The following is a 25,028-nucleotide window of genomic DNA, read 5'->3' as shown; positions in this document are numbered from 1 at the left end:
TCACTGTGTCAGTTTTGCCAAAATACTCTTAAGTGGAACCTGACAGATACTATGCCAGCCTCATTTCAGGTTTCATTTCCGGATCCAAAACATCCCTCCCAGCCCACTTGAGACCTAACCAGTTTATGGACCAAGGTTGTACATTATTTCCTCCAAACCTATTATCACTTGTTCTCTCAGGTCTTAGAAACCAAACTCAGATTTCAAATCAGGTGGCCCAACTTTGAACAATGAGCAATTTTACTTGTGCAGAGCACTGCAGTGTGTAAAACAGAACCATGGCCACTGATGTTCTGCAGAGCTGGTTTACGTTCACTGCTCCACTACAGTATCAGTATATCATTTATAGAAATGTATAAAACTAATGCCGAGTAATAAATCTAAGGACTCTTAACACTTCATCTGATTAAATACTGTGAGGGCTATAAAATTGGGGGACTAAGATTGATATAGAAATTAACAAATTATGAGAACTTAAAATAATGTTTTTTTTGAAGAAATGGAGCTGAAAATTGAGAATTTTATGACATTTTGTTTTGCAAACACTGAATATGGGATAGCAAGTATTTGTGGCATGCAAACCTTCTAATGGAAAAAATGATTCATGTATAGTTTTCCAGTCATTTATTATAGTATTAATGTAAAATTGCCCGAGTCCTGTAGTATATAGCAAAATATTTTATATGTATATATTCTTGTTAAATCTACATTTGGTAGATAAGTAAATACATGTCTTTGTAAACATGAATCCCAGCCTATTATTTTAATGGCCATTAGTAGGTATCTATAAAAGTATTTTTGACTTGTTTTATTCCCCATCTCCTAGTCTTGTTCAGTAAGAAAGAGGAAAATGGTATCAGACCTATCTGCATAGTCCCTGGCTTTAACTCATCTGTGAGGCAGGTCCTAATATTTGGACAGTGGATTCTGTTGCTGTTTACTGAAAGAGACACAATGCCACGTGCACTGTTCTCAGCTCCAATGTGCCTAGTGCTGAACCTTAAAAACTACCCTGAGCCTCCTTGACTATGGTAGCCATTTCAAACTGCTTTTTCAGCTTACTGATTGATGTTCAACTGGTCAGCGAGTTAAAGCTTTGGTCCTGGGCAACCTGCCCAAGTGAATCATTCCAAATGGGTATAATGACAGCAATCCCGAAACTTGGCACCGTCCACCAGAGATATAGCCTCAGTACTTCAGTCTAAGCCCCAGCTTCTGGCCAGGACAGTGGCAGACATATGTGGCCCAATTCTAGTCTCTTGGAAAATAAAATGGCTTTTCTGTTTGAGCAGGCATAGCTATGGTTGTGGACCAAAGGGAAGGGTAGCAATATCATAACTGTGGAGATGCTGGTGACTGGTGCTCCTTTTTGACTTTATGTCTAAAGTGACTTTCTCATTAGCCACAGCCTCAATACTTAAAATTAAATACAGGACATATAGAAGAAAATCAGAACTGGTTGTATTCATCTACTTTTTAGAACTATTTCCTTTGCTACAAGAGGTTCCCCTCCTAATTAGGTTCTAGTCTCTTTTAATACTTGTTATTCTCCTGTAGCTTCTATTGCATTTTATTGGCTTGCGGTATGAAATAAAGTATTACTATTTTAAGGAAATTCAACATGTGAAATTAGGATTTTTTTTTTGCAGTTTTCTATTGTTATGCTGGATATGCATCACTTTCCACTCCTGTATTACTCATTAATCAAATTGACTTCATTATGAAATTATTATTGTCTGAGAGGCCTTTACCTAAAAGAAAATTCAACATTTTAAAATGGTACATGAGGACTTCCTTGCGGGGCGCAGTAGTTAAGAATCCCCCTGCCAGTGCAGGGGACACGGGTTTGATCCCTGGTCTGGGAAGATCCCACATGCCGAGGAGCAACTAAGCCTGTGTGCCACAACTACTGAGCCTGTGCTCTAGAGCCCACGAGCCACAACTACTGAGCCCATGTGCCACAACTACTGAAGCCCATGTGCCTAGAGCCCATGCTCTGCAAGAGAAGCCACTGCAATGAGAAGCCTGCGCACTGCAACGAAGAGTAGCCCCCCTGCTCACAGCAACGAAGACCCAATGCAGCCAAAAATAAATAAATTAATTAAAAAAAAACACATTCTATCAATCAATCAATAGATAGATGATAGACAGATAGATAGATAGATATAGATATAGATATAGATATAGATATAGATGAGGTATAGACCAGGGGTCAGCAAACTATTGCCTGACAGACCACCACTTGTTTTTGTAGATAAAGTTTTATTGGGACACAACCATGCTCCTTTTATTTACATACTGCCTAGGGCTGTTTTCACACAACACGGCAGACTTGAGTAGTTGCAACAGAGACCATGACTCACAAAGCCGAAAATATTTAATATCTGGCCCTTTAGAGGGAAAGTTTGCCAATTTTTTTCTTAGTCTTGTTCTTTACAAAATGCAAATAAATACATATATTTTAGCTATTCTTTGAGGATATTTAAAGTAGAGAAAATTGATCAAAATTCCTGTTTTATTTTGGATTGAAAAGTAGAAATAGTCAAATGTATGACATTTTATGCCTTTTGGGCTATGTGAAAGAGCTGATTGGAAAAAAGCAATCTTGTGCTTTTATTTTTAAGATATTTTTAAAGTGAGTGAATAAGTTGTATCTTGATTTAAACAAAATTGATACTTTCAAAATTCTTATTCATTTAAAATAAATTGGAGTAAGTTGCTAAAAGCAATACTCATTTTATGAAAGTAATACTCCAACAAGAAAATGTTCAGCATTGGCTCTTAAAGCCTCCAGGAATTTGATTGATGTCTGGATGGATTGATTTTATTATTATTTTTTTTGTACCTCAAACATTTAGATATAATGAAAATTTGATTTATTATTCAGAAATTTCAACTTATAACTTTTCAGAAGGATTTTTATTATGTTAAAGTGCAATAAAATTGTGCTATGCATAAACTTTTTCAAAAAAATTTAGAGACTTCCAAATGTAAGGATTGTTCTTTTGTTTTTTTAATTCAAAGCTACATGCTTTTATGGAACAACAACAAAAAAACCCCACAGTATGGCTATCCTTTTAAACTCTAGTTGAAAGCCAGATATACTTTTGTTTGAAGTTATATTGCTTTGTTACAAATAGATGGCATAAAAAAATGCTCTCCACTTTCTTGTGATTCATCTTTATATTTTAAGGAGTATGGACTTGTTCTGTTTTCTCCCTTGTTTGTTTGTTTATTGAATGCTGTGCGAGTTCTAGTTCAGTGCCAGCTGTATTTCCAGAATTTATTAGGAGGAGAGGATGTGGAAGAGGATGCTTGAGGCAGGGTTATACAAGTGTGAATAAAAGAAGGAAATCTTAGGGCATTGTAGGTTCCTCTACTTGTCCCTTATCCTGCAGTGGTAAAGAGTGCACTTTGGGAGCTGTCTGGAGGGATAATTTCAGAGTGCAGCATCAAAATATCATGAGTTCTTGACTTTGGATAGACTGCATTGCAATTTAACCATGGGTTAAAGTCTATTTTTATTTCTTGCACATACATTAAAGTGAGGACCAGAAGAGGCAGCCTGGGACTTTGAAACAAAACCCACGAAAGAATGTTCTCCACAGTGTCATTTTCTGTGATGCTTCCTAAGCTGGATAGTGCTTTTATATATTCACTTTACTTCTTAGAGAACATTCTACTCTTATAAAATGGAAAATGGGCCAGTTTTGTGTCATACTCTTTCTAAATCTTTATTTTATAAGAAATAACAAATACATTTCAGTGAGGTTTCGGTTTCATTCAGGGCATGGGAGACTCAAAGTATCTGTACAGAAGCCTGCACATAGTAAGTGGTTAGTATATGCTTACTGTTAACGCGTGTGAATGAAGAAAGGAGCCAAGGAGCCACTTAGAGTCCATTCTGGCACCCTGGGAATACTTACTTTCAGAAACCATCCCTATGGTGGTAAATACAACAGTAAGATTAGAATGAAAGGAAAGAGAAGAGGAAAAAACAAACAACAAATCTTCCTGATGCTAATTTGCTGGGGGAGTTGTTTTAGTTGGGGGCGGGGGAGGGAGAGAAAGGCAATTAAAAAGTTGGGTTTTTCGTGTGTGTGTGCAAAGGAAGGCTTTCTAAGAAAGCACAGCAATAAAAAAAAGAGTATGTACTACAGCCACATGCATCAACGTGGTTGAATATCAGAGACATAAAAGCCAGACAGAAAATAAATACAGACTTAAAAGCCAGACATCAAAGAATTGATACCATTTATATAAAGTTTAAGAAAAGGCAAATCTAATACGTAAATAATGTTGGTTCGTAGCCTGGGTAGAAGGGTGATAATTGACTCGGGAGGGGCATGAGGGAACTTTCTGGGTGATAGAAATGTTCTCTATCTTAATCTGGGTGGTGGTTACGTGGGTGTGTAAATATACATGAAATTCATCAAGTCCTCTACTTTCTATACTTATGATTTGTGAACTTTACAGTTCAATAGAAAATTAAATAATAATAATAATGACAATAGGTTGTGCAGGGGGCACCAATTTAGCATGAATGCTTAATAGAGTCCTTGGAAGAAAAGCATGGCAAACCTGTGGTCTAAAAACTGTGCTTAGCGAAGATTTCAAGGTGGGTCTGGAAGGATAAGTGAGATTTGGGTACATGGATAAAAAAGATTTTAAAAAAAACCCAACTGTGTTTAGCTTAGTGTAGGAGACTTTTCTGAATAAGGACATTTGTAGTAATTTTGGTTGCAAAACATCTCAAATCCCAAAGGATGCTTGGTATGCAGTAAAATCACGTCTATTTAGCTGCAGCAAGGTGACTGCGGCTGAGCATAGTGTACTGTTTGAAAAAAGCAATGCCTTTCTTTTTTCTTTCCAGATTGGCAGATTGCTACTCTGGCTTTACTCTTGGGCGGTGCTGCCATCATTCTCATTGCATTCCTGGTGGGTTTGATTTCCATCTGCGTGGGATCTCGAAGGCGCTTCTACAGACCTGTTGCTGTCATGCTTTTTGCAGCAGGTAAATATATTCATTACTTTCAAACATTAAAGTTTCATGAACCTTTCTACCATCCTCCCTTCTCATGCAGAAACAGTAATGTGGCTGCTGTATTACCTACAGATCAAGAGGCATTTGTTATATTTTAAGGTAAATTGGCTACAGGTTTATCATAGTATCAGTTTTCAATGTGTTAAGCATTTCACAGAGCACAGTGGCAATTTCTAAACTTCGAACTAAAACACGAATAAATAATGGCTCTTGACAAGGGCTGTTGCCTTAGGAATTGCAGCAGATGTGTTTACCAACAGTCTTTCTTCACATCCAGTATTTTTTTCCTCCTTTTACTGCCCCCTTGGTGATCTTAAGGCAAAATTGTTTTTTTCTGACATAAAACTGAAAAAAAATTCCAATATGTGTACTCTTAAAGGTATAAATCTGTTTTGAAATAAACATGGTTATACTGAAAAATCATAATGTTTAACGTGACCCGTCAGACAACTCAATCATTTGAGTTCAATGGCATATTCATTAATTTAGCAACCCATCTTTCTATGAAGCACAGCTTGGATTAAAATATCAACCCAGGTAAAATGGAACTTTTACTAAAAGTCAGGGAGCTATTTAGAAAAGGGGCTTATAAGACTAAAAGCCCAGTACATTATTTGATATGAGTTTAAGTTTCATTTATAAGGATCTCCTTAAATATTCTTATAAATGACTGAAACTGAAATATTCTTGTTGGTGCCTTCAATTTATCCTGTCAGTCATATCTGATTTGAAGACTGCAAAATAAGCCCCTGTGACTGTCAACAATGAAGACACTGAGAGAACCATCTAGCCTGTTAGATGGATTTTTTAAAGCTGTTTAAAGATGGGAATAGATGAAATTTCTCAGGATTTGAAGGGTCATTTGGTCTAAAATTATAAAATCAGAAGTGTTCTGCTGCCCCCTGCTGTTTGTGTTCATCTTCTTATACCCATGAAGACTGGTCAGAATGCAAGGGTCATAAAAACAACGGTCCACAGGGCTGAAAGAATGTAGAAATAGATCTAATTAAAATCTCTTAAGTGATGTGCTCAAGATCACATAGTAGTTACTGGTGGACCTGGGGCTAGGAGGCTACTGAATCCTAAACGGGTGGTTCATTCACTACTGGATCCCTCATTCATTCATTCACTCTTTATTGGGTACCTATTATGGACTGGACATTATATTGAGACACCTATAAAACTGGCTAAATAGCATGACAGATACTTTCTAATAGAGTAGAAAACACTATTACAAAAAATATTTTGAAGTCTTAGGCGGTGGCCACAATATCATTATATTGTTGATCTCATGTAATAAAGGTCTCTATTGTGAATAATTTAGTATAACATGAAGATTCTCCTAAAGATTCCATCATTCTGCAGTTTATTTCTCAGTTCATGAATTTGCCACGGCTCTTTTCCTATTTTTACAATGAAATAACTTAGATATTTTAATTATAGTATAAGTTTATCTTTGCAGCTAGGATTTATTAACATAGTGATTAGAGTCAATTATAATAGAATTTCTTGATAAATTGTTCTGAAATGATATACAGTTCTTTAAAACTGGAATTATGTTTTGAATAATTTTTAGAATACTCATATTTCTGATTTATGAAGATATAGAGACAGTCTAGACATTCTCTTATAAATATCCAGTATTATTGTGCTACCTAGTTACTATCCCATTTAGCCTTTAACTTACTCTATAATGGCATATGCAGAATCTATAAAGAAATCTGTTGTTTAAAGCACCTATTATAAACTTTCTTACAGAAATAACTGGAAGTTCCAGTTTTTTCTTAAAAAGTTCTATAGTTTTTCCCAAGTATAGCAAAATTTGTGAAAATGTGAAAATAAGCACTGGTTGTAACAGAAAACATATTGTAAATGAGTATAAGTTAAAGGTAATGGATTTGGTCAAAAAAAGATTTTGATTTAACTCTCGCTGCCACAAATATTAGTAAATTATAAAATAACGAGACGAATCCCTAAAGCAACATTCATACAGTATTATTCTACCTGCCGAGACCGAAAATGAGCATTATACTGCTACATTTTAAAACTGTACATGTGCTGAGATTTAATTTTACTCATTCTCTTTTGAGACTGCTTATGGAAGCTTTTCTTGAAATAACCATTAGTTTAGCGTTCACTTTGCATATAAGCAAGGTAAAACTTACTGGTTATTTGAAACATGTCATGAAAAAATTTCTCTCTCCCATCTGCAAAAGCCATTAAAGAGTTGCCTGTAGCTGACTTCTGGAAAAGATATTTATTAAACATAATAATCCATTTATGATTTGGATGTAAGATTAACAAAGTTGGAAAATCTGCCTACTTGAAACAATGCTAGCTAAAAATCATGGTTGTTTATCTTGCTTGCTTCTTAGGAAACATACTTATTCGAGTGGTTGGCTTGTCTCACCAGTTTAGTGATTCTTTGTAAATGTGTATTTGGGACTATTTTCCCTTTTTACTCATCCTGGTCTGCTTGAAAATGGTCTGTATTTCTCCACTTTTCTCACAATATTTTCTTCTCCAAATAATATTAGGCTTTATCTTGGTATTCACACACATAGGGAATGATACTTATCTCAACTAAGAAATATTCTTTTTTTTTTTGCTTCTGCTGAAACTTGCAGTACATAAAATCAAAACAGACATAGCACTACCACTTGGAAACATTTCTACGCAGAACTACATCATTAATTCAGTACCATATGCAGTGCCTGGTACTCTGGGGCACTCAGTAAATAGCTGAGTGAATGACGGAAAGAAGACTGAGGAATGTGGTTTATAATCTGATAGGGAAAAACAGGCATGAAAACAGCTAGCTAACTGTAATTTGTTTTTTCTTAAACCATTTCTCTGTTGGCAATTTATGAAGCAGCAAATTCCCTGTGACCACAAATCTAAGACCAAAACAGCTCAAAAAAGTAACAGTTGTAAAGATTATTTTTCATATATCCATATTTTCATTCATTTATTTAACAAATGTATGTTGGGTGCCTATAGTATGCAACTTCACTATCTTGGTGTTAGATAATATACTCTTAAAGGGTTTTTACTAAAAGCTGATGATTAAGTCTTATAAACACAGCCAGACAAATTTTAGAGGTTTTCTTGTCTTCTTTTTTTCTCTGAGGTCCTTGATTTAGGGTGGGTTTGCTACCTGCTTGAATAATTGCTAGAAGATCTAAGAGGCAGCCATCGCTGCAACCCATCTAAAACATTGTCCTATGTTCCACAACTCTTCTACCTTCGGTCCTACAAATTTAGACTTCAGAATAAGATGTTATCTATAATGATACTGTTGATGATAATAATAATTAACTGAGCACCTACCATGTGTCATACTGCTAGACCTGTAGCACACTGCTATCTCTGCTATAACAGTCTTAAGATTAGGTATTTATTTTCCTCATATTATCAGTGAAGAAGCAGCCTCAGAAAGGTTAAGTAATTGTCTGGTGTTGTCCAGCTAGTAAGTTGCAGAGCCAGGGTTTCAATTCAGGGCAGCTCTCTAATTTGAGAGCCCAAGTGAGGTTTCAGGAGTTATCTGTACTTGGGTACATATAACACATAGAAAAATAAAAGCCGAATCAGCCTTGAATTTTTTTTTTTTTTTTTTTTTTTTGCGGTACGCGGGCCTCTCACTGTTGTGGACTCTCCCGTTGCAGAGCATAGGCTCCGGGCGCTCAGGCCCAGCGGCCATGGCTCACGGGCTCAGCCGCTCCGCGGCATGTGGGATCTTCCTGGACCGGGGCACCAACCCGTGTCCCCTGCATCAGCAGGCGGACTCCCAAACACTGCGCCACCAGGGAAGCCCCAGCCTTGAATTTTTAATTCAGCTGCCAACTGTGTACTGCAGTTGGAGTCCATCCTGTAACTCCAGTTACTCCATGTCTTGGGAGCAACACCTGAAGGATGGCAGCAACTCAAGGTGTCACAAAGACCACAAACTGATCAGTACAGCATGACTGAAACATAGTACATCATGAAAACTGTGCACATGTCCAGTACAGTTGACTATAGCATGTTTTTTATTGTGTAACTGACAATGACAGATAATGCATGAGGAGATTCTGATACCTGACATCTAGTTCTCACTAAAGACTTGGTGAAATTAGAGGGGTTGCCTTTTTCTGGGTCCTTTTCTCTTATTGTATGGTTTTGCAGATCTTTTTATGCCCCACTGGGACTTAGGATGATTGTTTCCTTTTTCTCCCCCATGGCCTTTAAGACAAGTTGCAGAAAAATCTGAGTCTTTCATAATTCAGATTTTAAATGACAGAATCCCCACTAATTGTATTATTGAGGATGTTCCTTTCTGTTATATCTGCAGAAAGCCTCCTCTAAATGATTATTTATGCAGAATGGGGATATTTTGGGAGGGGGTCCTGCACCTGCTTTCCATCTCTGATTAGAGGCTTGTGTATTGCAGCCCTCCTCTCCATCCTGTCAGGCACAAGGAGATGGCTGGAGGTATTTCAAGTCTAGATTTTGACAGAAAAATCAGTGTCCAGCTTATATTTCAAACTAAAAAGGAGTTCTATTCACAGATCTTTATCCATATCAAACTACCCTTTGGTTAGAACAGTTTACAGTATCACCATCAAAATTCATTTCATATGTACTGCTTAATTTTAAGTAGTTATAGATTAAATTAAAAAGGAGAGAAATTGATAGCTTCATGTTAACCTTTCATGGGCAAATGTTTTTTATTCTACAAATATTGTTTCCTTTATGTAAATTTGATATTTAGGGGACTTGGCTGGATAGTCCTATCAATTCTGTCTTTAAATTATCTTCTAAGTCTGTAGTTTCTTTTTATACACCACCATTACTGAGTTAGTTGAGGATATAACTCTTCCTCAAGTGCAACATCTCAGTTCCCAAATTTGAACTTCCCCCTAATTTATTTTTCTGTGGTAACGTCTGAGTTAAACTGTCTATGTGACTCCTTCCTTTCCCTTTCCTGGAATCCAGTTACTCAGTTTTTCTTTTATAGTCTTTACTTTCCCTGACCTTTCCCACTGATGTTACCTTAGTCATCACTGTGCACAGGAATCCATGCACTGACTAACCTCCTAGGGGCCTGTCCTCCTCCAGTCTCCTCCCTTTTAGGCTGTCTTGCATACAAACACATGAGATGTAGTTCTGAAATACAAATCTGGTCTTGTCACTTGTTCCTTTGGTTTCCCCAGAGGCAGAATCTGAAGCAAGGAATCAAGTGCAAGTACTTAATCTGGGAGGTAAAAGAAGGGATATGGAAAGAAAGTGAGACAGGGAAGAGAAGGCAGCCAATAAAGAGTACATTATCAAACCAGTGGTCACTGTAAGCACCTGGAGCTTAATCTTCCTGGAAAAATTTTGGAAACCAGTGCAGAACACACCCCTCAGAGTTACCTCACTGGAAGGACTAGGGAATTGGAGTACTTATGAAGCAAATGCTCATAGTCATTGGTAAGGGCTGTTGGTGATGATGGGGAAACAGCAATGGTAATTTCCCAGAACACTGTACCTGCCTCGGAGTCAGGCAAAGTAGCTTTTGGGGCCAGAGGAAAAGTCAGGCAAAGAAGTGCAGGTGCTGACAATCGAAAGTCAGGCTGACATATACTGAAATTATGAGGATGAGAGTATATGGAAAGGGTACCAACAGCATCTACAATTCAAATAACCTCTGAAATGTCTCCCTATAGAAACCAGTCTGTATTTTTATGACATGCTAATAAGTCTTTTATAGTCTAAACCAAACATCTCCATGTGACTGTGCCCTTCATTCTACCCATGTGAGTTTTCTATGGGCACAGCCTTTTATATCTCCAAGCTTTATGGAAACTGCTTCTTCTTCCTAGAGGTATTTTCATGTTTCTCTTCTGACCGAGTACTGTCCATCCTTCAAGAACCGGTTCAAATAGTGCTTCGTCTCTGAAGCCCTCCCTTCTTTCTGCAGGCAGAAGTGGTACTTGGAATATCATTAGAGCTCAATAAACATGATGAACGGATTATAAGTGAACATGCCTCTACTACTACTGTTGAACACATTTGTTTGTATCTGTGTGTCTGTCTCCACGATAGAGTATGAAATATCAGAGGACAAGGGCCGTGTCCTATCTGTCTTACCTCTTTCACCTAGAATGCAGTGGGCATCCAATAAATGTTTGTTGAAATATTGAAATATCCCCATGTTAGAAAATATTGACTATTTGAATATTGAATATTTTGAATATTTCAATATTGAAAACATTGAAAAATATCCCCTTAAAGAAAACTAGAAATAACACAAGAACCTCTAAGTTCTTGTCATGTTTCTGTCTGCACAATTTCATGGCTGGTAGTTTTGTTGCCTCTTTTCCAAAAAGTAGGGAGGGGGAATAAAATGAACCTCAAATTCCCTTCAAATTCTAAAACGCTATACAACTTTACTTATGCCTCTGAGATAGAGCATAGAAAATACCACAGCCAATGCCTGTTATGTTTCATCGATTGGTGGTAAAGTAGAAACATAGTATGGTGTTATTTTCTTGAGTTCTGGACTCTAGGTGTGTTTGTTAGTTTCCTTTGCAGCATCTGTGAAAGGCAAGGAAACATTTTAACCTGCATCTATATATTATATTAAATGAAGAAAATTATTTACAAATGCAAGATTATATTTTTTTCTCAATTTTGCTATTACATGCATTTTTCTCAGTGATTCCAAAGGGATTAAAATAATTCAGAAGCATAAAGCATTTTAGGGTTATTTTCATCTGGCAAACAACACAATAAAGTTCCATCTCTAAGAAAGCTGCTCAAGAGAGAGAAGGAAGCCAATGGAGCCTAATGGAGTCATGTTTCTACTTTTCCCACTAGAGGGGAACTATATCATTATATTATACCATGAAGACCAAATATTTGCTAAATAAAACACATTGAAATGAATATTAAAAGCAGGATAGGTGAACACCTCACTCCAGGAACTGGCTGATTCACAAAAGAAGCAGTATAATCCTTTTAGAATATAGTTCAGATCAGTTTTTACTTCTCTGTTCACATTCCTCTTGCAGTTGCTCATCACATTTAGAATGAAATCCAGACCCCTGACCATGGTTCACAAGGCCATTCCTGAATGAGCCTCTGGCTGTCTTTTCTATCTCATCTCATGCTGTTCCCTTCCTTGCTCTCTGTACCGCTGTACTGCATCCACAGCATCCTTACTGATGTTCCACTGTACCCAGTGTGCTCCTGCATCAGTTTTGCACTGCCTGTGCCCTCTACCCAAGATCGCTCACTTCCCACTACATTGACCTACACCCCTCACTTCATTCAGGTCTGTGCTTTAATGACTCCTCCCCAGAGAGGGCTTCTTCAGCTCTCATCTAAAAGAGCAGCCTGCATCCCTCTGTCTTGTTTTCTTGCTTTCTTGTATTTTCACGTCTCTTAGCAATACCTGCCGTATTCTATATTTATTTACTGATAATGGTGTGCCTAGCCATGAGGGTAGCAACTTGTGTTACCAGTGCCTTAAACTGTGTCACTTTAGAAACATTCAAGTATTTGTTGAATGAGTAAATGAATTTTACTGTTTCTAATTCACATTCATATTTCAATCATATCCTGGCAAGATCAGTCATGATTTGACTAGTGACCAGAGTATAGAAACCAAAGGAGAAAAATGCTTTTCTTTTTAATTTACTTAGTAACTTTGGATTTTTTTTTTCTGTAGTTCATGGTTGATAGTAATTGACTTCTTGTTAGTTTTAAGACATTTAAAACATGAAAGCACCCTTTCCATCACAAAGGCACAGAGCCAGCCAGTTTTTAAATTAATACACATTTAGCACTTACTGGCTGGAAATAGAAGTGTGGATTATATAATATGCTGTTAATTGTTCTAACAACGACTTAAAACTTTTTCTGAGATTTTTAAACTATAAACAACGTGTGATTTCTGTTTTGAATGTTGAGAGATTCTCCTGTTATATGGACCTACTTATCCATCCACTGTCAGTAGTAATGTGGAAGTATGGTAGGCTAGTGCTGGCCCAGAGCAGTGTTGAGCTACATGGCAAAAATGTTTGGAATTCTTATATCTGCTTCCAGAAAGGTCATTTCACCCCTAGTCTGAGCGTTATCGAAAGTAATAATTTTGAGGAATCATGCCCCCTCATCAGTTTTCTGTAGTTCATCAGTCTTATGCCAGAGATAGATGACTGTTAATGTAGACTTTCTAGGAACATTAGTCATATTGGTATTAATGATATTTTACAGGTACTGAGAATAGATGAGAGTAGATTTTAAAGCAGGAAATTCCAGTTTAATTAAACACACTATCCATCCTCTTGCTGTTTTCAAAAAATGTAATAAGCTGTATCATTTTTACTGTGTCAAAGTTTATTCTTGTCTCCTACACCTTAATCATTCACATTTTTGGAATTTATGGTATTTTTAAGATGAGTTAAATAATAATTATTTTAACCCAAAATTTACGTTATATATCAGGGGTTGGTAAACTTTTTTCTTTTTATAAAAGGCCAGATAGTAAATACTTCTGGCTTTGTGAGCCACATGGTTTCTGTTGCAGCTACTCAACTGTGCCATGGTAGTGTGAACAGTACATAAATGAATGAGCCTGGCTATGTTCCAGTATAACTTTTTTTCAAAAACAAAAAGCAGGCCAGATTTGGTAGTTTGCCAATCCCTGTCACATATTACTATATCTCAGATTTTTCAGGGTGAAGATTGTCTCTTGAGGTGGAAGCCATCATATAGTAGAGAATAAGGCAGATGCATCCCATAAATTCTCATTAAATTGATTTAAATAAAATAGAAGGGAATTCCCTGGTGGTCCAGTGGTTAGGACTCTGTGCTTCCACTGCAGGGGGCATGGGTTCAATCCCTGGTCGGGGATCCCACAAACGTGCGGCGTGGCCAAAAAAAAAAGAAAAAGAAATTATATAATAGTTGATCCAATAGAAAGTTATGATTTTGAATGGAAGACATCACCTCATATATAATCCAGTGTCTCCCATATAAATATCCACTGGATAAATACCGACTGCATTTTAGTTATTTTTTTAAAAAGCACCTCCCCCTTCCCGATTAACTGGTTTCTTTTATTTTATTAAGTATGACTCATCACATTTCCCCTTTAGCCCTGCCTAAGAACTAAGATTTAACTAAGAAGTAAGAGCTAAGTTTTGTGCCCTATTGTGGTAGACATCATTAACTTAGGTTTTCTAGTACGATTACCTCCCATGCCTTCATAGACTTAATTCTTTTTTGAAAGTAGGTGAGGAATAAATATATAATATATTTATACCTGTTATATCTAATAAGGGTGTAAGTTGGTGTGGCTTCTTGACAAAGATGACTTTTGAACCCATTTTAAAAGATGAGAGGTATGGACTGGATGAAAAGAAAAGAATAAAAATAGTTTTTGATCAGAGTAAGGACATCAAGGTAGGACTTGGAATATTGGGCTGAGTTAGATGATATTGAGAAGTGACAGCAACAAAAGCACATCTTGAATCACAGGTACACTGGTTTCATCAGTACAGATGAATTCAAAGTCCCCAATTTCTCAAGAGTATAAATAAATAACAAGGGTTTTTAGCTGCTATTTGGGGTCACTATTCTTGGGAAGCTATTTACAGGTGTTGTATAGTGAAACAGTTTAGCTAAACTAGTACTACTTGCCATAATAGTGATAATTATATATGTGTTTGTAAAGTGAGTAAATTTACACTAATTATTTCATCAAATACTATTATAGTGATTTGCTAATTATTAATAGAGTAATTCTTACTGTACTGTGAAATAGTGTTAAACAGAAAAAGTTGTCAATATTTTAAAGTGTACCATCTAGAATAAGCAATGCTTCAAATTTTTTGGCTTTTTTGTTTATTTGATTAAAGTGTAATTCTCATACATATGTATATTTGTATATCATTTTATTTCCTGTAAATAACATTTTCCTAATTTTGATTTGCTTTTTTTTTAGTTGTTTTACAGGTTTGCAGCCTGGTCCTTTACCCAATCAAGTTCATTGAAACTGTGAGCTTGAAAATTTACCATGAGTTCAATTGGGGTTATGGCTTGGCCTGGGGTGCAACTATATTTTCGTTTGGGGGTGCCATCCTTTATTGCCTGAACCCTAAGAACTACGAAGACTACTACTAGAACCAATAGTCTAAAATTTTAAAAAAAATCAACCATCCAACAAAAGGATTACATCTGCATCTTTTCTAAGTCACTATTTTCTAAAACACTTGTGGAGCATCAAACAGTTTGCTCAGTTGATTTAATATCTTTTGCCTTTTGGCTGTCAACATCATAACCAGCTTTTACATCCATTTTAGGGACCTGCACAAATTAAGAGAGCTGATTAGACATAGGCAAATGCTGCAAACTTCCAATATGTTCATGTCACATTTCTTGACAAGTGAAGGGTCTATATGACAGCAACCATTGTGAGAAACTAGTTGGAATGAGAAATGCCTGAATCTTCTATTGCCTGCAGGGGAGCAGCTGGCATAAGCAACGTTTAGAAGCTCCATTGTGCTGACAAGGATTCCTCTGTTAGAGTCCTTATCGCCTGCTTATCCCACCCAGTGACTACATTGGCCGTTGGTTATTTGCTTGAGTGAACTCTTGAAAAGTGAACTTCCCTTCAGCATCTAATGGGGGTTCTGAATGTAACTGGTTAATGATACATATTCCACCTTCAAGAATACTTGTTTTAAAGGGAGGTTATGCTTTGGCAATCAGCATCTCCCTGGGAAGGAAGTCAAGACTTGGAGACATGTGCTTTTCATTATGTGGTTAGAAATTTTGCCTCAGCCATATCTAGAATGAGGAAAAATTGAGTCTCTACTTTCCTTGGGGCAACTAGAAAGAAATATGCATGAGTTGCTTTTGTCCTAAGTACCCTTTAAATCACTTACCAAACATTACAGCAAACAGTTGTGCATATGTAACAAGCTTAAATATTTTTATAGAAGGTGAACCATTAGTATAAATGGTAATAAGTTATTCCCTAGCCCTACACATGCATTTGCCTTTTGCACATAAAATAAATGTTTGCTCTAGTGAAGTGATTTGAACACTAACCTTGTACACATTTTTAAGAGGCTTAGATCGGTATTCACACTTATTTACCATACAAAAGTGCATATACCCTAAAGCTTTTGCTCTATGTTCTCTACTGTTTCACTGGAAAGTGTTAATAGAATTGTATAAGAAGAAAAACTGAAATGGTGTTAATCTGAAAATTAATGATTCTTCTGTAAGCCCTGTAGTTCAAAAGAGAGTAGCAATTAGGATGATCATTTTGTTTAAAATTCATTAAAATAGAAGGCTGCTTTTTTTCCAAGTATTTTAAATGTCTTCATTAAAAAATAAAGGAATAGTGATAGATTTATATAAATGTCTAAATGTCAATAGAGGAGTAGAATTCATCTGGTTATCACCTGGTCCTCTGAAGTTAACTAATGGGCTAACTGATTTGTGCACACAATTATGATGGATTTATAGTAAGGGAATCATTTATTGACTGGTCAAATGGAAGGAACTATCAATAATAGGGAATAAGCTTGCAACGAGTCTTACACTGCAAACTTGTGTTAATCCTGTTTAATATACAAATTTGGTTAGTTTAATTGTAAACATATTTTTATATCAAATATACAGTTCTAATATAAAAATTATAAATAATTATTTTTGTTAACAAAGACACTATTTGGCCCTCTTGCAGAAAGAAGCATTGGAGAAATCATTTAAAATGTACCTGTGTTCTGTTATATTGCAAAATCTGTTAAGAGCAGGACCACATCAATAGTATTTAATAATTTGCTTTACCTCCCAAAGCAGAGTTCTGCTTTCAGCTTGTCTTAAGAACTGTTGCCAAAACAACAGGAAAAAAAACAAAACTATTTTATTATTCAAAGGCTTAAAAAAACCCTCTTATCTTGTGACTTTTCTATGGAATCACAAAGTAAATTTGAAAAACCAGGCTTATTCTTATTTTAGCGATGACAGACAAAAATGATTAAATGCATCCTAGAGAGAAACCTTTATAAAAGTATATAATTCTGTATAGAATCATAAGAAACTATGAGTGGAAATTTTCCAGAAAGATATTACTATTATAGAATCTTTTGAAGCAATTTTCTTGAGAAATAGTAAAATCTGGGCCAGACTATCTTGCTGTTAATTGCATATTATCAGAGCAGCATGAGAAATAACGGTATTTGTTGGAAAGGGATTTCAGCTACTAAACACTCTTTACTGGGAGAGAATCTCTTTATTCCTGAATAATGGACAAACAGTACTTTGGTGCTGACATCAATGAGGCACTTTTCTTAGTCCTAGTAGAGGATGCAGTGTGCTGTTAGAACAATATCATATCTTGAGTCTTACAAAGTTTTCATTCTCTGTCAATATGAAAAGCTGGAAAGTGACAGAATATAGTATAAGCTAAGGCACACATATTTGCTGTTTACTGAGAAGTAGATTTCTTATATAACTTTTTTCCCCTTCCCAGTGAAGAGCCCTATGCTATATTTCTACCGAAAGTGTTTCATTACTAACAAGTTCAATATAACATGAAAGTTGTCATTGCTCATCCAAAATACTGTTTTGTCTATCAGAATCAACACAAGTGAATTTTTCACTCACAATAACATTATGTCTTTGCAGCTTTAGGTTTGTTTAATGTTTTCTTACAAGCCAAACTATTAACTACAATCCCATTGTTTATCTTAGAGAGAGAGAGAGAGAGATACATACATACATATAGCATAAAGTACTCAGCAGGGCTAGTTATTTGGATTTCTTGCACAACAATTTAGCTTTTTGTAAGTTCAACATGTAAATTTTAAAGACATAAATATAGAGAGACCTATGTGTTTGAAATACAAATGATATATATGGATTAGCATGTACCTGTATATTATTAAACATGCAATGAACTGACTGGTAAGTGACGTCTAATTGTATGGCTAGCAATGTAATTTATTCAGACTGTATTTTTGTACAGAGCAGCACACACTAACCTATGCCTCTGTGTCCTCTTTAATGCCTAAAACTGTGCCTAGAAATTTCATCTGTCTTAAAAAATAAAATATACTCCATGCTGTTTATGCTATTAGTTTCTCTACTGCTGTTATATATTTATTATTTTAAAATATATGACATGTTTAATACTTAAATATGAATTCATGCTATTCTGGTTATTGTTTTTTTAACAGTCCTCTGGGGGGAACCTGTTTATCACTCCAGTGGTTTTGAGTTTGCAGTTTCACGATCAGTTCTTAATTTCATGATTTTTGTAGCTGACATGAAGTTATCTATGTGGAAAAAATAAAAATAAAAGTGGCTTCACTGATGTGGTTTGACTTTGTGTCTTCTCTACTGTGTGGACTCTTTAACAGGTTTCTAAATTACATGTCTTCAGTTCATTTTCTCTTTTATAAAGTATATGTTATTTAGAAAACATAGCTTGATATGACATTTTGTTCATTTTGTGTAAAAAATTTTTTAACTATATTTTGTTTCAAATTATCTCCCAAATCCTTTCTATCTTCTGCAGCTGAGTTATATGAACAATAAAAGAAAGAATATTAAGTGTCTTTTTTAACTTTCTATCTTAAAAGGCACAGAGAGGAGATATAGTGTAGGCTCTCCTTTTTCCTATTGTCTAATCACACAAGTAGAAAGAGGAGTAGTGAAGGGTTTGATACTCTATTTTGGTTTTTGTTTAGTTTTCAGTAGTTGCAAGGTATGTTAAAACAGGCTTTCCTGCATTATTTCTATTTTTTAATTAGACACTGAATTTTCAATGTGCATATGTGTATGTGTAGAAATTCATAAAGTCCAAATTTCCCATCACCCTTTGTGTATTAGATAAATGTTAAGTATACTTGGAAAGAAATATATATTAGAGCAAAAAATTCACTTGTATGATTGTCAGAAAATTTTCTGGAAGGTAGAAATAGAGCCATATATAATTGAGCAAATTTTCTTGTGTTGATAAAATCAGTTTGAATATAAAATATATATTTTTTGTCATGCCTTTCATTTCTCATGAACACTCAAATCTTGACAGGTTCACAGTATATTTTTCTGCAGAAAAAATATTGTAAATCATTCATAAATCTATGAGGTATTTAATATCAGATGTTCAAAAGTATGCACATTTAAGTTATGAATTCTAACATTTTCACAAATTTTCTATCGTAGAAATTTTCCTTTTCAATGACCTTATTCTAATTCGATGGATCAGCATCATTCATTTGATGTATTATATTTTCAGTATAAGGTACTTTCATTTTCATACAGAATTCTCACAGGCAAAACACCTTTACAGTCATGTCCTGCCTGGTAATTATCCATGACCCAGTTTCTCTGAATTTGGAAGACATGGAGAGATAACTTCACTAGGATTAGACAAGGGAAAATCCATTGCCTTCAGATATTTCATTGTGAACAGGAAACAGGAAAACAATTTTAATTTGCTTTGCCATAGTGGCCATATAGTCAGTTTGTGATTTGTTTTATTAAGTCAGGCCCATGCTTTGTCAACACAATGTTCCATTTTGGTGGTCTTTAAGTCATTTTGGTTAGAAAAATTAACTGATAGCGAAATTATTTTGTATTCTGTAGAATAATCCACTGAATACCTGGATTTTTAATTTATTGGTCAAATTTTCATGTTACGACCTTCTGTTAATAGCTTTTCAGAAGTGCAACCTTAAATGAGATAAGATTAAAGGAGCAAATAAAAATGAGAATTAAGCGCTTAGTATTTTCACAGGAAGCACTAATTTATTTGAATAATTTAACTTGAATAACTTCTGTGTCAAGTATTGGGAACACAATGTCATAGATACTTAATGTCAAAGTTAAAATCAGACTAAGTAACAAAACTCTATGAAATAAAATGCCAACAATTTTTCTGATATAAGGCAGGTTTGCAGACTGGGAAGTCCTCACATTTTTAATAACTACTAGATGTTGCCACGAGCAGACGGTCCATATATCCATACTTGGAAAATCTGTTTTCAAAGACTCACCAGCTAGGTGACTCACACATTTATATTCCAGCCGTAAGTCTAATGGTTCCAAAGTATAACTAAGAGAACAGGAGCTGAACTGTTCAAGTGGGAAGGATAATATGTGGTGTTTGTAAGCCAAGATTAACAGCATACAAAGAATGGTGTTCTTTGTAAAACTAAAGCTGTGTTGAGTGGTTCACCAGAGAAACTCAGTTTTGGCAAGCAATTATTTCCAAGTTGAATGACTTCATAGAAATAATGATTATAAAAGAAGCTTGGAACAAATACTGGAAAATCATGTCATCAAACCAGCAAAAACCTTGAATACTTCAATTTCTGCGTGTGACGTGGATTAATGAAGAAAATAGTATCTAAACTATGTATATAATTTATATACTAATTTTGGCATGGGTGAGGATGTTCTGTGTGACCAGAAGGCATTTCTTATACACAGAAGAGAGACAGGCATAGACTTTAACTTCAAACACTGCATATACATGATGGTACTGAAGATGGCCCCTTGGTTGCTTTGACTTTATCATCAGAAAGGTAAAATAAGAAATTAATATCTTACAACCTATTTAGTTTTTTGATAAAAATGTAGTTCACAAGGAAGAGTTCAAAGAAATTGTTTTAAAACTGAACAGAAGACATTTCTCTTAAGATTATTAAGGAAAGATAAGCTGGGACGAAGTGAGAGAGTGGCATCGACATATATACACTACCAAATGTAAAATAGATAGCTAGTGGGAAGCAGCCGCATAGCACAGGGAGATCAGCTCAGTGCTCTGTGACCACCTAGAGGTGTGGGATAGGGAGGGTGGGAGGGAGGGAGACGCAAGAGGGAGGGGATATGGGGATATATGTATACATATAGCTGATTCACTTTGTTATAAAGCAGAAACTAACACAACATTGTAAAGCAATTATAGTCCAACAAAGATGTTAAAAAAAATCCAACAACAACAAAAGATGATTATGAATGGGGAATTAAATTATTAAGGGTTAAATGGAGGAGAAACACTGCTTCGCTGGCCTCTGATACTGTGTGTTAACTGAAAATGCAGATAATGCTATCATGCTTGGCAGCCTCTCTCTGGGAAACTTGTGGATCAAAGCATTTTTGGAGAGTAAGTTCCCCTTTGTGGCCATTTCACTGCTCAGTGGTAATGTGGCAATTCCTGACATCAAGAACAAGTTTTACCATTTTTAACTTTTAGGTGATTCTTCTTAAACATTATCTAGCCATTATGGTTGTGTCATTTATTTGAGCCATGGTGTGTCTGAAAGAAGCAAAATGAGATATTGTAATAAAACATTTAACACTAATGATCATGTAAAGTATATTTTTTAAAAAATTTACTGAAGTATAGTTGATTTATAATGTGTTAATTTCTACTATACAGCAAAGTGATTCAGTTATACATATATACATTCTTTTTCATATTCTTTTCCATCATGGTTTATCACAGGATATTGAATATAGTTCCCTGTGCTATACAGTAGGAATGAAAAGTATGTTTCTCATTCAACTCCAAGCTATGGGTGCTGTTCACTGTTGGAACAAATTTGGCATAAATTTGATATAATACAGAAATCTATATGGAGGCATAATGTTTCATATAAAATTTCCAGTTATATTTTCTGAAGACCTTGATATTTTTAAATGCTTCTTAATGAAGCAGAATTCTGGAAAATCCATTCTTGGAATATTTCTTTGCAAACCTCAATATTTAGCACATCCTTCCAGACAACTTTAAAGACATGGAATGCTCTGAGTTTCTTTCCCGCATTCTTTTCAGGCATGGATAAAATTATTTTTCCCCATTTGTATCAGAAAGTCAATAAATATTAGTACATATTTGGGCAGGTATTTGAACTTTAGGAAGTTCAAGTATGAGCCTAAACACATCAACATCCTCCTGCTGCTGCTAACTGCATGACATGTTTGAATCACAAATGCTCTAAAAGTTGAGGCAACAATTAAGACTTCTTATGCCCATTCAAATCAAAAGCACTGTTTGACTTCAGTTAGGCTTGTTGGACTACTATGCTCTCTGGACGGGGAAAACACATGTGACATGCTCTTTTCCTAAAGTTAGGCTCGTATTGATTTACGAGTATAAATATGTACAAATTTTGTGCATTTTTATATTTAGAATGGTTTGCATATATGTTTTTTATTTTGGAACCAGAGCATTTTTAGAATTATTTACAATCTATGTAATACAAAGTTAAAGTGAGCATAAAGATTGGAGAAAAATATATACAGGACAAGGAGATCTAACAGTTGGATCTTCCAAGTTTTATCATTTAGTCATAACTATGTGGTATAAGACCGTGCAGTTATGAGAGTAGAAACCTGACAGGTTGATGTAATTGATTAGCTTTGGAGTCTAGGCTTCACCCATAATGATTTTTCTGAGAACAGTAGAGGACTTGGCAGGCAGCCATATTTGCACCACATGACCCTGCACCCCTGGTCAGAGGTGATTACATACAGCAGAGATGGTTCCTGTCTTAAGCTAGTCCCCTCTGTTTCCCTTGCCTATTGATTTGGAATTGGTCTCTGCATGTAGCTAGTAATAAAATGCATAAACTATGGAGTTTGGGGGTACGTGCAGGGAGGCAAAGAAAAACTGCAGAGAATAAAGGAATGAAATAGATATGCAGAGAGAAGCAGTCAAGAGGGACCCTGTAAGACGCAGAGAGAATAACAGTGGGTGGTCCCAGTTCTTAGTAAGGTCAAGCTGCCTTGTGTTCCCTGAAATACTCCTGTGTCCTTCCAATAATCTCCTGTTTTGATTAAACTAGTTTTAGTTGGAGCCAATAGAACCTTTTGTTAGACAAAGCACCCTTTGTTAGAGGATTTAATATTCAGGTTGTGCTAAATCTCCAAAAAAGAATTGGGAAGTACATGAAGATTTCTTGACATACTTCCTATCCCACCCCAGCGTGCCTAACACTCCTATTTCCCCATCAGAATTGCTCCCAGTTCTCTCATTCGCAGTAAAATATAACGAAGTGAAAATATTTTAGTGTAAACACTCCCTTCTGTGTGTATATTTTTCCCAGGATCAAAGTCATATGCTAAGGGGGAAAGATCAATAATTATTAGATGGCATGAAAACTGTCCTGGAATCTCTGAAGCCACTCATGGTAATTTCTCCCCCATCTTACATCACAAATGCACCGGCAATCTACCTTAGCCCATAAGAGCTGTCGTGCTGCACAACTCCAGACAGCACCATTCACATGCATTCTCCAAGAATGCTGGTCCTGCTGATTTTGCCTGTTTCTTTGCACTTACGGCTTCTCTTGAGCATTTCAGAGTAATATCTCACACACACAATACTATCAACCAAGGTTTCTATTGCCTCCGCTCTGGTGCTTTTTTGGCTCAGGTGAATCAGGACCAATTAGAATCAAGCATGCTGGAGTGTACACATTAATTGTATTTGGTAGAAGAGTCTACTCTTCCAACTCTTCTGGACACCTGATCTGTATGGCTGCTTAAGCAAGTCAACCTAACAGTTCCAGTTATTTTTGGATCATCCTTTGGCTAAAATGGTGGCTCCACACATGAAAAAGCAGTTATACACAAGCACAGACAACTGAACCCAAGGTCAAGGACTTAATCTCCTCAACATATGTGTTCCAACTCAACCTAGGATTAAACAAGAGGTGGGAAGAAACCCTCCCTCCTGCTTCTTGCTATTGTATCCTCCTAAAGGCAAATGTGTGTGTGTGTGTGTGTGTTTTAAGAAAAGATCATTACTTGTTCATGAAAATTCACTGATGTAATAAGTATTTCAATATCAGATGCACTGTGACAGATAAATACCTTCAAAAAGAGGATTATTCTTTCTTGTGATGAGACCAAAATATTTAGGTGTTTAAATAATATGCTAGCATGATTTTTTTTTAGTTCTTAGAGCAAAGTGTTATAGGCAGTCAAATTATCTGTCATCTCCACAGTTTTCATCCAGGGGCTAAGCCATCCACTTTCAGAGGTTTTTTTTTCCTATTTAATTTCAAAACAAAGTTCTATTGATTGATGTGGATTTTAGCTTTCACATTTTTCTGTGATTTTGTATGACAGCAGGTGGCCTCGAGCCCTTAAGACAAACTGATTCATCACCAGAAGCATCCACTGGTATAACACAGGATCCTTGCTTTTTGTGAACAATACCTTCAAATTGTCCAGAGAAGCCACATGCACACAGAACATAAAACAAAAGAGTGGTTCTGACAACTGGTACTACTGAAAGAAAGGTCACTTAAGACTTAATTGATAGAACACTCCAGAGATATGGTGTGACTTCTAGACCATTTGAGTTGTTTTAGTATTTGATATCACTAAATATTCTGCATCATTATTTTCTCACTTGTTTAATTTTCTCAGGCCTTTAAAGACCCTCAAACACATTTAACAAAAAGCCCAGTCCTTTAGCACATTCTTTTTTCCTGTGGCCTGAGCAGCAAAAGCCATTTGTTTGTGAAATACCAGGCAACTGTCACATATCCTGGGTCAAGGGAAAGTGCATGCCTTGTTATTTCCATTCTTATTTGGATCTAACAATGCAAGGCAAAATAATTTTGCATTCCTGACTCCTTCATCAGGAAAATGACATAAGAATCTGCAGAACAAACATAGCATGAGGCATTTAGGAGTGCTGTATTTTACACACTATATTTAAATGCTGCAGGAATAAGAATAGAGTCTTAAAAATACATCCGGTCAGGACTTGCTTCCTCCTTTCTCCATTCTTTAAATGCAAACGCATGCATATTGACAGCTCTCAGAAAAATAGCCCTAATGAGAATTTCTCCCTTTCCCAAGGGGTGCCCTCTGCCACGATCTATTTATGGAATAGCGGGCTCCCTACTTCATTCTCACATTGTACGTTTAAAAGAGCAATTTCCATTTTTGAAGTATTGCTAAAAGGAAAGAAGTCATC

The 25,028-nt window shown here is 35.8% G+C and overlaps 1 protein-coding gene across 1 annotated transcript in view; it reads left to right on the top strand.

Annotated features, from left to right (window-relative positions):
* The window catches only part of TMEM47 (transmembrane protein 47), a 29,375-nt gene extending 10,977 nt beyond the window's left edge, over positions 1-18,398 (top strand). The window contains exons 2-3 of the mRNA XM_027099054.1: positions 4,874-5,014; positions 15,015-18,398. Coding sequence (XP_026954855.1) covers positions 4,874-5,014; positions 15,015-15,193 — 320 coding nt within the window. The 3' untranslated portion in view covers positions 15,194-18,398. The remainder of the gene's footprint in view (positions 1-4,873; positions 5,015-15,014) is intronic.
* The last annotated feature ends 6,630 nt before the right edge of the window (positions 18,399-25,028 follow it).

Source organism: Aethalodelphis obliquidens, unplaced genomic scaffold (assembly GCF_003676395.1).
Source record: "Aethalodelphis obliquidens isolate GAN/ISIS:26980383/991018 unplaced genomic scaffold, ASM367639v1 scaffold127, whole genome shotgun sequence".
Classification (NCBI taxonomy): domain Eukaryota; kingdom Metazoa; phylum Chordata; class Mammalia; order Artiodactyla; family Delphinidae; genus Aethalodelphis; species Aethalodelphis obliquidens.
The sequence above is the reverse complement of the archived record's forward strand: the minus strand, read 5'-3'. Positions and strand labels throughout refer to the sequence as shown.